We start from the raw sequence: 16,856 nt of genomic DNA, 5'->3' as shown, positions 1-16,856 counted from the left end.
ACTAAAATAAAACCTTATATGAATGTCTTTTTATCTTTGCCAGACACCCTACAAGTCTATTTATACCAGCTGCCCCTGGGAAAACCAAGTATATTTACTGGACATTTATCAGGTTGACTGATGGGGTGACTGACAAACTGTGCACTGCAACAGATGTACTACAGTCAGTAACTGTATACCTACAAAGTACACTTGGTAATTGTAGCCTGCCAAACAAACAAGAAGAACATTAGAAGAAAACTGATGACATGAATCATAATACTTTATAGGCTAGTTTTGTCATATTAAGAATTTATTATGCAAAGTCTGAAATGCTATAGACCTGAATTTTAATAAATTGGCAGATTAGTTGCATTTTAACACTTAACCTGGATAGAGCTGTGCAATATAATTATATAATATGAATATCATGACAAATTATGGCACAATATACTTATCTGAGATATTTTAGATATGTTTTTATGAGATTTTAATGTTTTTAATAACAATTACATTGGAAGCAGCTGATTTTTTGTTATATTTTGTACTGAATTTTTAAAATTGTTCACATTGTATATATATATTTTTTTAAAAAAACTTCTCTTCTTTTTTAAGTGTTAAATAATTAACATTTCATTCATTCACCTTTCAGTCATTCATTCATCTGCTTTATCCTGGTCCAAAACTTATACCAGGAACACTGGGAGTGAGGCGAAAATTCACCTTGGAAGAGACACCTGGAGGATTCCCACACACCTAGGAGCAATTTAGTGCTGCCAGCGCACCTACTGGCATGTTATTAGAGGTAGGAGGAGGTACCTGCTGCACCACCATGCAACCTCAGAATTCAGTTTATTTTTCCACAGCCTTGACCTGAATAAGGTTAGGCAATATAATCATATAATCTTATTATTTGGATAAATTATGCCATTTATTTTATTTAAGACAACTTATTTTTTTTTTTAAAAAATAAGTTACAATGGAAGCTGCTGATTTATTGTTAAATTTTATACCGAATCTTTAAATTAAAATTTTTAAAGTTTCTGTAATATGTACATTTAATTAAAGATTTCTTGAGATTTTTTTGTTCTTAAGAATTAATGTTTGTAGACAATAACCAAAAGTATAATCAAACTCAATAATCACAATTTTTTTTATACAAATCAACACAAACACAATACAAATCTATTTATCTTAAAACATACCGTGTATCGTAGGAATGTCTTAAAGTATCGTGATATGATATTTTTACCATATTACTATACTGGACCTGACCCTATTGATACGCTCACCGACCAATAGGATAGCAGTAGTATTTCTCAGTAACCAATCAGATTGCGCGCGTGTGTTTGGACGCCCCGCCCACTCCGACACGAGCGTGGAGGCTGGCTGTTGTCAGATATTGGAGTGAAGAGAACTTTGGCAGTCAACCAACAATGTAGACGACTCGAGAAACTTTAACCATTTTTACGACCAGGTCTGCGTGTATACACTCGTGTAACAGTCGATTTGGTCATGTTGGATTAGTTACAGACGGATATTCCTTAAAAGGTAGTAACGAGGTTGCTTCATTTTTTAATAACAATTAAAAAAAGTTTTGCAGGCTTAGCTGTAATCACAAAAGAGTTAGCTGGGTGTTAGCTAAGCATTAAGTGAGCTAGCATTAACGGCACAGATATCTCCAGAGATAGGTCAGATTTGTATGGAAACACTTTAGGAGTCGATAGTTGAAGCAACCTCGGAGTTAAAAACTGGAAAATTTGGAGTTTTGGTGAACAAACTGACAGAAATAGTCGCCTCTCTTCCTCCTCCTCCTCCTCCTCTTCCTCCTCCTCCTCCTCCTCTTCCTCCTCGTCCTCCTCCTTGTGAGCTCGCGAGCTCGGGATGTCGTCTCGCGGCGGTCTGCAGCCTCTCCGAGCTACAGTTCCCTTTCAGCTACACAACAACACCACCAGCACCAGCACCACGAAAAACCCAGCACAGAGATGGAGAGAGCCCAAACCGGGTATGTAAGAGGCCTTTTAAAACATCTGTATTAACATACATGTGATTTAAGCTCCTCAGCTTGTGTTTTTCTTCTTTATGTGCTTCATCACATACAGTCAGTATTATGGATGTGTATTGAAATGTAATGGAGATGTTGGTTATAAAGTTTTCCTGTTTTTAGTCATGTGTAAGAGAGGAAGAGAGAGAGAGATGCTAGAGGACATGAAAGAAAGGGAGTGTCTGGGAATACTCATTACACATGCTTTCAGTGGGTGTTTCAGTGTGATATTTTGCAAACACAGCATGCAAGACTGATTTGTGCATGCATTCACAGATCATTTCCCATGCATATGCATGCATTTGTTTTTGGCTTTACAAACAGAACTGTGAACTTTAATAGAGCAAAGCAAGAATTTTTCAGTTATGGATCAAATTAGGGCTATTTGAAGCATGCTGAGGGTAATGTAATGTAAGATTTACTGTGCAAAACAGTGGTGTGTTACTCCCTTTAGCAGCAGTGTACTATTTTGCTTTTGCAACATTTGTACAGTATGATTCTATCAGGTGCTGTGTTTGCATTTTCAATGTTGATCTATCAAGCCGGAGAACATCTCACTTCCCTTTGCACAGGAGTTCATAATGATACAATGAAGGTAGAACACTTATTTCTTAAGATGCTTTTTAGTCTTTAGGACTGGTATAATCCTTAAAAGTACCATCCCCGAAGCAATTTGGGTCTCTTTTGTGAATGCTAAACAACTTATTTGAGCAGCGGTTGTTTGAATGTGACAACACCAGTGTAAAACTGTTATATTTATTGTGATAAGTTCAGGGTCTCGCTTGCAGAACAGGGTGCTTGACCAGGGCTGAGTTGTTGCGGTTCTGCTCAGCTCAGAACGGAGCTGTGTGTGTGTGTAACTCAAGTCCTTGTGCCAGGACGTGTTTATTTTAGTAACCAGCTCGCTATGCTTGCGGGGAGCAGCGCTCGGGGGGGATGGGGATAAGACAAGCCTAGCGGGACATTACACAGGGGGTTTGTGGTGTTTTGCAACATACAGAACACCGCGCACACGCTTTACTTGGGGTTTAACATCTGCTGGCAACGAGCAAGCTCTCAGCGGTTTGTCTTCAGCAGCACAATGAATAAGGACAGCGTGACAGCGAGGGCTGGGGAAAAGCGCTGCTCTGGTGGAGTCTCCAGACCACAGGGGTGGAGACAAACTTGTCATTCCATGTCCTAACACTGGGGACTAGACAACACCTGTCTCAGATATTGAAGCCACTGTGTGCTACTAAATGAGAGCAAAGACACAGTTGAACACGTCTTGAACCTTTACTGGACCTGGAGGGAAAAAACAAAACAAAATTTGTATCAGCCAGAGCCAACACCAGGTGCAGGTGGTTGCTGCAAACAAAGATGTTTATTCACTAGTTTGCCAGCTGTTTCCCATGCTGCACACTTCTAACCACACCTTAAATTCATGCTATCAGTCTAAACATAACTGTTTTGTACTTTGTAACAAAGTACATTATCAGCTGTGAGCAAATTTCAAATACAGATTTCACATACGTCCCAAATTTAACATTTAATTATATAAATTCTTCTTTTCTATGTGTTTATTTTAGAATCGAATGAACTATTATATACCAGATGTACACAGTTCTGGAAGTCAGATCCACATTACACAGTGTTTTAGTAGACGACAGAGTGGTATCCGAGCTGGAATAAAGTCATCCGCAATAACAGTTTAAAAGTGTTTTTTGAGTTGCATTAGTTAATATCATTTTAGCGATCGATTGCCCAAGCAGAGGTTCCAGCTAGAGATGGCACAATACCACTTTTTATTTTGTGATACCGATACTGAAAGCCGTATCAGCTGCTGAAAGCCGATAAGTATCAGCCGATACCAGTAGATATCTGATATTATATTCTTTAAAAACCACTTACTGTTTTTTTTTAACTGAAGCACTTCACAGTTAAACAAAAATCACACTGTAGATATAAAATAATAATAAATGTAATAAAGTTTAAACTATGGGGTGTCCGAAAAGCGCATATAAGCTTACTTAATTTTGTATGTATTGTTTACAACAGATGCTCTACATGTTCACCCTTATGCTCACCACATTTTCTTAGCCCCTGTATCACGTTTTTTGCAGATATTCAGATATTTCGAACATATTCGGATCAACATTTTTGCGCAACATAGTCCGATTGGTTCCTGACTTTTCAGACACCCCGTATAATTATAATAAAATCTATCCTAACAAAAGAAAAAACAGTCAAGTCTCTTCATATGTAAACATTTCCAGTTCCAAAAATAAATTTCTTTTCCAAATCCAATACCAGTCTTTGGCATGTGTTACAGGAGCTGATATCCGTTGTTTCCTGTGATATCCAATCCACCATTTTTTGCTGGTATCGGCCAGACACTGATACTGGGTATTGAATCGGTGCCATCTCTAGTGCCAACATCTGCGATTGAGCCATAACATGTGCAATTTCTGACTCCTTGCTACAGCGATACAGGAGACACGGGAAAACTACGCCTTTCTGCTTTTTAACATTGGTCAGACCAAACGTGCATAAAATTCTCCCAGCTAAGTCACAGAAGGGGAAAGGACGCAGGACGTTAAGGATTTTCATTTACTTTTGGTAGTGGTTACTTTTGCTTTGCACACACATTATCTGAACCTTGAGCTGTGAATTAACCCTTGGTTTTGTGAGCTAGTAGAAACCAATGGGTGGGACTGTGGGTTGTTCAGCCAAAAAAAAAAAAAAGGAAGAACTGCTAAATATTAAGTAGTGGTCAGCTCCTGCCTTCTTGTCCTCCTTGACCTCAAGGACTCTTGTGAGAAGATTTTGTTTTTTTTGTTAGTGATGTCGGTGCCACTGCAAAGGGTTTGCACAAGATGCTTCAAATATTGACATGCTTGACTGTAACTTTCTGAAATTAAGGCTTCTTTTTTGAAGGCTTGAGAAGCAAAGACATAAAACATACCTCATCATTTGCAATTTATTAAGTTATTTATAAATCTATTGTATTGCTCCACACATAAGTGATTGCCTCTGCTTTCTCCTTGCACACAGTGCTTGTCTCCAACACCCCCTGACTTGACCGATGATGGAATAATTTGTAATACTCGGAACATACAAGTTAAATCTAGACCCATGGAAAACGAGGCTCAGTTCAGAGAACAAATTCATTTGTAGTCCACGAAAATATGCTTAAAGTCCTGGAATTTCATTTTGAAGCCTCTGTATGAACCCTGATTGAAATCACATACTTATAAGCCTCTGTGAGAATTCGTATCTTGCTGTTGTCAACTTGCAGTTTTTCTTCATTACCTGTTGTGTAATGTGCCTCCCTGTCTTTCCAGTTGAGTCCAAGACAAAGGCTCGTCCCCCGAAGCCGACGCTGAGACGGACACTTTCCTTGGACACGTTAGTGGGGCCGTACCTGCAGGGCCAGTGGCCCAAACAGCCCGAGAGCCAGACTGTAACCTGTGTCAATGACAAAGCCACACAGGTACAGTGCTCACTCTGGCAGCTAATTTGGTGTTACTTTTAATCTGAGCTGAAAATCATAAATGTTTCAGTTATATTATAGGACATATCATAGTTATTTGATTATTAAAGGTTTTATTGTAGATTTAGTTGATAAAGATCTACAGGAATTTTCCTGACTAGTTTTAGTCTTTTTTTCCTTCTCAAATTTCTTTAATGCACATTTGCTTAATGAAAGTTTTGCAGTGGCTGGAAGTGTGCACATTTAATAACATTACTCATCATATATTCTAGGAAAATATGATGAAAGCTGATACAGTAATTTTTTCTGTAATAGCACTCCCTGAAGTGTTTTATTCCTCTTATACCACAGCAGTTCACCAACAATTACAGTTTCTTGTTAATTAAAAAAACGGTATGTCATACATTTTATCCATTCGTAGTTACATGTAATATTGTGGAATGTCTTTCCAGTGTCGAAAACTTAATTACAGTGTTAGAAAGTGCTGACAGTGGAGACTCCTAAAATGTTAAATGTCTCCTCACAGAAAACATCAACACATCAACAATTATACGTGGTTATTAAACCCATTTCAGTGAGGTTCCCCATGTAAGTGGTTGCTATAGAAACAACAATCTATACGAATGAGCCCATTAATATAAACCTGTGATTTGTAGAAAATTAATCAACCTTCTGACCATTCAGAATCGAGTATTCAACAGAGATATAGCATAAAAGTACATTATTTTTAGAGACCGGTGAGGTGCCATCAGGCATGCTAGTTCTAGCTAGTTAGTATTATGTTAGCCTAACAAGACACAAAGTAATGTCACGATTTCTGTTAGCAAACAAGTAATTATGACAGAGTGTTAGTCCAGGCACGAAGTTTTAAAGCTAGAATAAATAAGCAGGTCAGAGAAGACAGGTCTGGAGTGTGTCTAGTGGTGCATGCGAGCGCAGTGGTTTCCTCTTGCCATGCCTCCTGCTGCATGCACTTGAGCGTATAGCGCGCAGCATGTCTTTGCTCATTCTCTTGTATAATCGTCCTTGCAAAGTCACAGAGTGCATAGAGTTCTGTCCAGCCGTCTGGTTGTGACCTTTCCATTTCTTTTTTTTTTTTTTTTTTTTTTTTTTTTTTTTTTTTTTTTTTTTGATGATTAAAATGTCATTACATTTTGTCATACATTTTGAATAGAATTTAGCTATCATTTAGTTTGAAAAAATGGTTACTGATACTCATTTTTGTTTCTGCCAATAAAATTAACACTGCACAAGTAAGTCAAACACATCATCTGTCACTCAACCAAAACCAGATTTCACAGACAATGTGAGAGTAACATTCAGCGGGCCTGATTTGGGCTTGTAATGCATGTAATGCACCGAACAAGCCAGGGATTATGGGATTGGCCAGGGTTTGGGAATGTTCAGATCGTTTACCGTGCCTGGGAAATTGCTGTGGCAAAGATAACTTGGAAAAAGCCTTTAATAAATGTGGTCCTTAGGGGCATTGTATCAAATCTCACCATGTGCTGCGTTAAAAGAAACATTCCTCGTATCACCAGAGGGCAGGTCTTTTGATTTATGAGGCAGGAAGATTGCTTATACACCAGAGCCCTGTGCTTTTTGTAGCTCAGAGTTGATTGTGGAGGGATTTTCTGAAATCTCAGCTTGGAGGGGCAGCCATGTTGTTTTTAGTAAACTTGAACTTGGATGACCACACAGAAATGCATTCGGAAATTGTGATGTCCTCTTTATCCTTCTGTTCATTACAAATGTGGTGAATGTCAGCGTTTGATACAAACGCTGCTCTTTTCATTTTTTCGTAGAGGTAAGCGTGTAAAAATTGTACGTAGGCTACAAATGCAGTGAATAGTTATGCCAGTGATTGTTTGACCTATTAATGTTATTTCACTGATGAATTATTTTACATTCTCAGCCCAAAAGACAAGATACTATAACAAATGAGAGACTCCTGATTTGTTGTTTGGCTTCGTGCCCTAACCACGCCCTCCCCCCAACTCTCACATAACACTCTCTCATAACCCCAAATCCCCTCACCCCTCTGAAACTTTACCCCGTCATGTAATTCTCTGCTCCTCGCCCAGATACTGCAGCTCTGTTTATAGCCGCTGACCTGTGATCCTGCTCTCCTTATTTCATTAAGGGTTGGACTGATGTTGAAGTGGTGGGGATGGGGGGGGGGGGTCTAAATTTAAAACAAGTGTTACACAGGAAGGGTGTTTGGCACATGACGTTCTCCTGTGTGTCCCACCTCCGGTCTCCCGATCCACCTATAAGCAGAGATGCAGCGACAGTGGCGAGTGACCCCTTTGTCGCATGTGAAATTTATAGATGACTGACAGCATGTTATGACCTCATCGTGAAGTGACGTGAAACATTCCTACTCCCATATCGGAGAAAGACAGAAACTGAGAATGAGAGGGAGACAGAGAGAGAGAATCCATGCAGCAAACTCATACACATCATCTTCAGCCACTGACACACACTTGCACCCAGAGGAAGCGTGATGCAGCTGTTGCAGGGTGACACTCATGCCGGTAAAGCTAAACGGTCGCTCCGCTAAAGGCTTTCTGCCATTCTCTCAGCCTACCACTTCCTTTCAGCCTGCGGGTACGCAAACCAAAGGCCCGAGGTGTCATGGCGGTATGTGTGTGTGTGTGTGTGTGTGTGTGTGTGTGGATATGCTCATGTGCATGCTGGTGTGTAACAAAAGCTCAAGTCTGGGGTTTAACCCATAAGGATGATCCACCACACAGGTATGGAGTTGAGATAGAAATGGGACAGGAGGTGTACTTGAGGTCATGTATACAGTATTTTATTTCCCTGTTGGCATTTACACAGCTGTGTGAGTGTGTCACAGGTGCATAGCAGGTGTGTTGCTTGTTCTTTGTATGATATTCAAATAGAGTCAGTGAGGTAAGGAAACCTCTTTCACTTCCATCCTAAGCTGTCACATCCAAACTGATGGATGCTGTAACACAGTCTGGTGCATCACAATGCAAGATACACAATAACAGCAGGATTAGTCATGTTATGTACAGTATACAACAACTCACCCACTGTGAAAGAGAGAGTCAGAGTTATGCTGAAATGATTCACTCAACACTCTAATTGCTGCTTTCTTTTGGACCAGCATATCGATTTAAAGATCAGTTTTGGTAGTGTTTCTGAAAATTTTAGTTTTTGTCATCCTTCTATTAATCCACTAGTTTAAAAAAAAAAAAACATTTTCATTAACGGGTTGAAAATCTGATTATTATGCCTTATGTGTCTCACATGGTCGATCATGAGTAATAAACACATTCTCTTGCTATCTATCTCTGTTTCTCTCATTCTCAGACCCCCAGTTCGTGGACTGAGGAAACACGGGGGAGAAGAGGTGGAGTGGGGCACAAGCGCTCGGCATCATGGGGCAGCGCCGAGCACCTCAGAGAGGTCAGCGCTTTGTAACAAAGTGTGGATACAAACAATAATTTTTTTTCATTTTCACTGAAATATTTATTCATTTTCTATCCGTTTTATTCCCAGGCTATCCTCAGGGCTTTAAAAAAATCGTCTGTAATTATATACATTTTACAAATGTAGCTTTGCATTCAGTGTATTGATATGGTACGTTTAAATGAAAAAAGGAATTATCAGATCATTTTGCCTAGGGAAAAAAGATTCCAGACCCTTGCATGGTAAACATTTTATATACATTTGCATGGTATACATTTTATATACAGGCAAAATCAGAAGCATACAAAAATGGCCAAAATATCTCCTGTATCTGCCAACCACTCACTCCAAAGCTCAGATTGCTTGTGTTCTCATGAACAGTGTATTTGTATTTGGTACAACCTAAATAAAGGATTGATCTTAAGCTTTATTTAGACTTCAAAGCAATATTGTAAGTCGCTCTGGATAAGGGCGTCTGCCAAATGCCATAAATGTAAATGTAAATATTTGAAATGGCATTTTAAAAAGGGTTAAATTTAACTTAGACACCTTAAAGGTCTTGATCTATATGGAGTGTAGCATGTTCACCCTGGCATGTCTGATATTTCTAATAACTGCTATCTCATATGTCTCTGTGACAGGTTGCTAAGCTGAGGCATTCACTACAAAAGCGCTCCAGACATGCACCTCCTCCTGCTGGCTATGAGCGCCTTCATCAGCCCTCGCCTACTATCCATACACACATGCCTGGAGCCACACAGGTAAAAAAATACACAGAAAAACACACGTCATATGCACAGCCTTAAAAATGTACACAGTACATGTGTGCATATGCATTTGCTACTAGTTCATTTACAGAGTGAGGCATGTTAACAGGGGGAATATGCATCGGGTGGGTTTGTAAATGTTATGATGTTCATTAAAACAACAGTTTCACATTCATCTAGCAACAGAGATGTAAATAGAGCCTGTCTTATTTTAGGAGTTGGTGTCACTGAGCTACTGTGCTTGACACACACACACACACACACACACACACACACACACACACATACACAGACACAGACACACACCCATACGTAACACTACCATTCCATTAATGGTATTAAAGGTGAAGTTTATAATGTTTAAAACTGTTTTTAGTCATGTAATATTCACATAATATACTGTGATTTGTAATAGTGCCATACTGTGCAATGGACCAAGTTGTTTTTCACTTCAAGCTTCTGTTTACATACCTTTTTTTCAGCCCATAAATTGTCTCCCCCTACAGACAGTACAGAGCAGTTCAGCTCTGCTCCTTTTTTATTAAAATGTAAATTATAAAGCATACATACAGTGTTTTCCACAAAGTAAGTGTTAAGAAGAAGGCTCGTCAGTGCCTGTCACAGCAGAGGGCTCTAAAATGACAAACTGCTCCTTTAATTAGAAGATTGTAAGTTTTCATGACTTCACTTATGCTTGCTTATTCACTCACTAAGATATTTTGTTGGTTCTGTATTGTGTGTGTGTGTGTGTGTGTGTGCGCAGACCATCCCTCTGCTGCCCCTAAGCAGGCTGGCTCCCAGACTGCGGCGCAGTGTAGAGGGGCTTAACCTGGAGCTGGAGGGGGTCTTTGTGTCTGAAACAGCAGAAGAACAGCACAAGGTCAGACATTATGCACACATGATTAAGCAACAGCCATGTTTATCTCTCAAAATAAACATACATACATGCATACATAACCTTGAAACTGCTGTAAACTGTATTAGATAATATGTTGCTAGGGTATCTGTTTTATTTGAAGGTACTTGGAGTTAAACTAAGCAATAATATATGGTTACAGATTAAAACCATGTTTCTGTTAATCTGCTGAGAGTTTCCAAACCATTCTTTTGATTCAATGTGGCAGTGTGTGCATTAAATAAATGAAGCAACATTATTTTCTCTTATAAGTTAGATCTATGGAGAAACAGTGGTTAATCACCAATCAAAGCAGCAGCGAGACCCAACAAAAAAATAATCATCTGGCAGAAAAGTTTCTGTTCATTTAAATGAGAAAAGATATAAGACACGAAAAGGATGTTAAGCTAGATGTTAATCAATCCTGAAAATTTACCTGTGGATTACTAAATAGTGCTCACACTGGATCTTTTTCTTAGTTTTGTTTGTCAAAATTGATAAAAAACAAAACAAAAAAAACCCCAAAACACCCTGGCAAACTAGCAAGTCCAACACACACAGGGCTGTCCTAACCGTGAGGTGAAACTCTGATGTGGCTACTGTGTAACACTGTATGTGTGTGTGTGTGTGTGTGTGTGTGTGTGTGTGTGTGTGTGTTTACCGATCAGATTCTGGATGTGCCAGATGGTCACAGAGCACCTGTTCCAGTGCAGAGATGCAGCAGCGGCTCTCAGAGTGACCTTTCCCCTGGTCTCCTCTCCCCGTCACAGTCACCCTGCCCTATAGAAGAGTCCGGTAAGTCCACTGAGGGGTTGTGGACATGACTCGATCAGATGGGAAAGTGAGAATCCGTTGCACTTACATTTCTTACATTGTGACCTGTAGCTGACCTACTGCATTATCTGGAGGCATTTTGAGATTTTTGCATATTGACATACTAAAGTGCATGTGGGTTTTTAAAATTTAAACTAGTTAAGTCATCTTGAATGGCTGATTCTGATTATATAGATTATATAAATTTATGTAAACACACTTCTAATTTTTTTTTTTAGTTTAATACAGAGACTTTTGTGAAAAAAACTGATTTGGAGAGTGTTGTATATGAGCTCAGTTTATGATCTCACCAATAAGTCTGATATAAAAATTATTAGTGGGAGATGTGATATCTGGAAATGTTAAGCTGCCCAACCTGCTTGTTAGGCGAACCAGTTAGGTAACTTTGCAGATGTTAGTGATTAACAAAACTGTGCTAAAGTGTTAACTAGCCACTGGGCTACTGTTGGTTACTGTTAGTTATTGTTCTGATGCATAAAGTTCCTGACATGAGTAGTGGGGGAAGGGGTGGGGTTGGGATTGCACGGGGGGTCTAATTTGCATATTCATACATATTAATATGTACTGGCATTCTTAATGAGGTTAAAGGTATACAGGTTTTTTTTAGGCCATTTTCATGGGTGTTTAACAACACATTAAACACTTTATGAATCAGAATAGATTATTTTTATTGATTTTAAATGAAATGCTTTAGGACAATTTAACAAACAGATTTTGCACTCTCCCTGTGTATTAGGTATGGTAGTGTGTGGGCCACTGGATCCCTCTCCTTCGCCTCCTTTATATGTGATTGACGCACCATCCTCGTCCCCCCTCCCCAACAAGACTTACGCCTTCCAGAGAGAGCCTCCAGAAGGCTGTGAGAGAGTGCGTGTGTGTGAAGAAGCCTTGTGAGTCACTCTCTCTCTCTCTCTCTCTCTCTATCTGTCTTTAACCTCTCACATGCACAAGTTCATATAAGAACACAAACTATACACACACTTTGTTATTTTTGCATACACATTATATACTTTAATTATATTCTATATTTTAAAAAAAATGACAGTGAAAAGGTAAATGCAGAAAACTAATAATGTTAATCAGTATTTTGTAGATCTTCGTCTAGACTTTTTTCCATAAAACGCTGCATTTTTCCATGATTTTTAAGGCTTATGCTAAAGTTCAAGCCCCATTTTGTCACTACTCCTTTTGTACTCCTCCAATACCACCTTTCTGTGCAACCCCTACAAAGTCCATGGCAACCACACTATTAGACAGATGCATCAGACATAAAGGAGAAAAACTACAAAAACACTCCCTTTAAGCCAACAGAAGCAAAAGATTCATTTAAACCAATCAATAGCAGCTGCTAAACATCAGCAAATTGTATACATTTGTGTTCAGTAAACCTCTTTAACCTGCTCAGGATCATGGTGGATATGAGGGAATGAGGCAGGAACTATGCACACACACATTCACACCTAATGTGTGCAATTTAGAATAGCCATTCCACCTATTGGCATGCCCACATGTTTTGGGAGATGAGAGAAAACTGGAAAATCTAGGGGAAATGCACATGTTCATGAAACACCACACAGAGAGTAACCTGAGCTCGGAATGAAACCAAGGACCCAGGAAAGGTGAGGTGGCAAAGCTACCCACTGTGCCACCATGGAGCCCATGAATGACATACTACAGCTGAAGGCAAAGATTTACTTTCACCAGAGTAAACTTGGTTTGAGCAGATATGACAGGAAGGGTGTGGGGATGTTACAAAAGCTAATAGGAGGATATGTAAAGAGGCATTTGTAAAGGTAAACAGGGCATACAGGTTTTTAGAGAATATATGCAGTGGATATAAAAAGTCTGCACATCCCTGTTAAAATTGCTGGTTTTTGTAAAAAAAACAAAATTAAGATAAATCATGTCAGATCGTATTCCACCTTTAATGTGATACAGCAACCAACAAAATTGAAGTGAAAAACAAATAGAAACATTTTAGAAAAAGAAAAAAAAAAAACTTGTTGCATAAGTGTGCACACCTTTTTATTTTGGGGCATGTAACTGTGCTCAAAATTAACCAATCACACCCTTTCCCCTTTCTCATGGGAAAAAAACCCCCAAAACATCCAAACCCACCTAAATTTTGCCAAACCATGTAGTCTGATGAGACCAAAGTACAACTTTTTGGGCATAATTGTAAAAGATATGTTTTGTGCAAAAACAAGAGACCTTATCACCCAACGAACCCCATACGCATGGTGAAGCATGGTGGTGGCAGCATCATGCTGTGGAGCTGCTGCTCTTCAGCTGGGACTGGGGCTCTAGTCAGGGTAGAGAAAATACAAGGATAGATTAGAAGCTTTTTTGCAAGGAAGAGTGGAATAAAATTGTCAAGATGCGCCAAATTGGTAGACTTTAACCCAAAAAGACTGAGTGCTATATTACAAGCAAAAAGTGTTTCTATTTGTTTTTCACTTGAATTTTGTTGGTTACTCTATCACATTAAAGGCAGAAAAGGAGCTAATAATTTATTAGTTTTAATTTTTTGCATCACAAAAATCTGCAATATTAACAGGGGCGTGTAAACTTTTTATATCCATTGTACATCATCTTGATAAAGGAAGACAAACTTGTGAACTGACATTTGAGGTTTTTCACTACTACTATCATAACGTACACTATTTGATAATATCTGTTACTTGTGACTAAGTTAATTGTTACTCTTTTACTTGTGATAATAAAGTACCATCTTTGAAAGCTAACAGTTATAGTCATCTAACAGTATAGTCTGTATAGTCTTCTTCCTGTTTTAGTGCTTGGCCGTATGTGTATCTGAGCAGTTGTTTGACTGCCAATGTACTGTATATACTTCCAATATAAAATGACATCATTGATACTCATACCCAACCAAAAAATAACCTCCAATTTTTCTTTGCCTTCACTCTAGTTCTCCATGCCATGGTGATCCCCCAGCTCAGCCTTCCTGCCCCGACCCCAACAAAGTGAACTTCACTCCTCACGGAGGCTCGGCCTTCTGCCCTGTCAGTCTTCTGAAGCCCCTTCTCCCTTCCATGGACTTGCTGTTTCGTGGCCTGTCAGTCTCACCTGTGACTGGCTGCTTGGGCCAAACCCCCGCCCCCTGTCCGACAACAGCACATCCAGTGAGTGGATACCTGAGTGGGCCCCTCCCAGACTCTACCACCTCCTCCATTTAAAAATATGTGGGACATGAGATGGCAAAAAGGAGGAAGTGGTAAACAAAAGAGCAATGGACTGAGGTTTTGTGTCATCTCATCATAGAACTGACCAAGTAATGGCTTACCAGTAGTTGTAGCAAGCACTAAGTGTTTACTTTTAGACTAAATCAGGAGATCACTGAGAACAGGAAAGACAAACTCTCACCAAAAGACAGTAGGAAGAACTGTCACACTCAGGACAAACCCTCAAATTTCATTTGTGAACAGACTTCAAACCTCATGGGAAGGTACCAAATGTGTATGCAATACTGAATATTCTTTGTTCTATCTTGGTTGAAATAATGGCTCGTTTCCTTAAGCTGCTTTTAAATAAGGCTTAATGGATATTGAACCTGCACTTACAGAGCATACAGAGACTCCTAGTGATGTCAGCCTTGATTCAAAGGAAAAGACATTACGCCCCACATAATAACTTTTCTAATACAGATATTGTTTTGCTCCACTTGGCCCTTTTGTACTCGACTGTGGAGTAGACGACTGACAAGATCCCCACAATGGGTTCATTTATTTCAGTCTACTAAATTTATTTTTTACACCACAGAGCTGACAATCCTATTATTTATTATTCAAAGTCACTCTCGACCTTTTCAGCTTCACAGTTTTCAGTTAGCAGCGAAGTGAACTATGTCAACATAAACCTGTATGGAGTTGACCAGTTAGGTTTACGTTCACTAAATGATGTTGAAATCTTTTACTGGAGCATTCACAATGATTTATGAGCAATTTTTTTAAAACACGAGTATACAAGAACATCTTTGATATTATCCAGAAAGAGCTGACATACATGGATTTGAATTAAAATGTTTCTACGTAGTATTCACCTGAAAAACAAAACAAAACAAAAAAATCTAAATACTTTCATTCAGAAGTATTGAAAGTAGAAAAAGGCACTGATTTCTTGCATAATACCTTGTATTTTTTAAACTGTATTTTTGATATTCAGAAAGAATTTTTTCTTTGGTTTGTATATTTTCCAGTTATGAAAAAGACTGAACTCTTGTGCATTTATCAAGATAAATATCTACATTAGAATGTAGCAAGTGCAAGTGTGTTTGTATTATAGCACTAAACACATTCAGCTTTGTTTTCAATACACAGTATGTTAGAGTTGTTTGTTTTTCTTGTATTTCTTTTTAACTCACATGTTCCTGTCACCAGTCTTGCAATGGTGGAACGTTGACTCATTGGAAAAGCTCACTCTGGTTTATAGAAAGCTTTAGGAAGTAAACAGTGTGCTGGTGGTTGCTAATGTAGTATTACAGATATACCACTAAATCTTTATGGCATAATTTAATGTCATCGCACAGCAGTATTTATGTTTTTTTTTTTTTTTTTTTTTTTTTTTTTTGTGTGTGTGTGTGTGTGTGTCCGTTCGTTTGTTCATGTGTTCACACAAAGTAGCAGTGCAAACTTCTTTGCACTTTTTAGATTTTTTTCTGTTTTGTTTTATACAAACGTAGTGCCATTGTGTACCTAGACCTTGTCACAGCATCCCAGATTCTCAGGGTAGTTTTGTTCAGATTTGGTTCGGTTGAATTTCAGCTCAGACAAGGTGCTGGGTGAAGTCAGTTCCCTGTTTTTGAAAGTGTAAATGAATGGTTATCAGGGTGTTTTGTTCATAGTGTTCCTTTGCATCTGTATTTTTGTTCTCTGAAAAGGTGCTTTGTAAAGTTGCATCTTAGGTTTACATATGATTTCCTTTATTTGTTATTGTTTGTGACATGCAGTAAATCAACAATGTCTTTTCTTCTCAGATTGGACTGCTGCAAAAGTTGTTTGCTTGTACTACTTTCAGTTTATGCCGTTTTTTGGATGACATAAAAGAGTAAAAATAATAATGCAAAATGTTTCTTTTTTGTCATAATAATTCTAAGACACAATTAAGAAACTTAAATAAGAATATTTACAGATTACAGGTTTAATTGCAACCTGACTGTAATAACCGTTTACTTGGGACAGAGATTAGTTTTCCAGACACGTGTAGTTTTGCTTTGGGGCTTTGTAACCACGCCCTTTTCTTAATCCCAGCCCTGCCATTCGCTAGAGTCAGTGCTCCTTTGCTGTATTTGGACCAATCACAATCCTCCACATACAACGACGTAAAAATTCCAAGCGCACTTGGTCAGCAAGGACCCGCTTAATCTTCAAATAGTCGCCTTAATCAGATGCCTGATTAAAATAATAATAA

At 38.7% G+C, this 16,856-nt stretch overlaps 1 protein-coding gene across 1 annotated transcript; it reads left to right on the top strand.

Moving 5' to 3' along the window:
* Positions 1-1,357: 1,357 nt before the first annotated feature.
* Positions 1,358-16,439, top strand: fam117aa (family with sequence similarity 117 member Aa). Its single transcript, XM_026916458.3, has 8 exons — positions 1,358-1,984; positions 5,347-5,495; positions 8,835-8,930; positions 9,575-9,694; positions 10,464-10,580; positions 11,264-11,390; positions 12,166-12,319; positions 14,359-16,439. Exons 1-8 carry the CDS (start codon positions 1,864-1,866, stop codon positions 14,624-14,626), a joined length of 1,152 nt encoding a protein of 383 aa, XP_026772259.2. The 5' UTR covers positions 1,358-1,863; the 3' UTR covers positions 14,627-16,439.
* The last annotated feature ends 417 nt before the right edge of the window (positions 16,440-16,856 follow it).

The sequence above is a fragment of the Pangasianodon hypophthalmus genome, chromosome 13 (genome assembly GCF_027358585.1).
Source record: "Pangasianodon hypophthalmus isolate fPanHyp1 chromosome 13, fPanHyp1.pri, whole genome shotgun sequence".
Classification (NCBI taxonomy): Eukaryota; Metazoa; Chordata; class Actinopteri; order Siluriformes; family Pangasiidae; genus Pangasianodon; species Pangasianodon hypophthalmus.
Note: the sequence above shows the minus strand (reverse complement) of the source record. Positions and strands in the feature narration are given on the sequence as shown.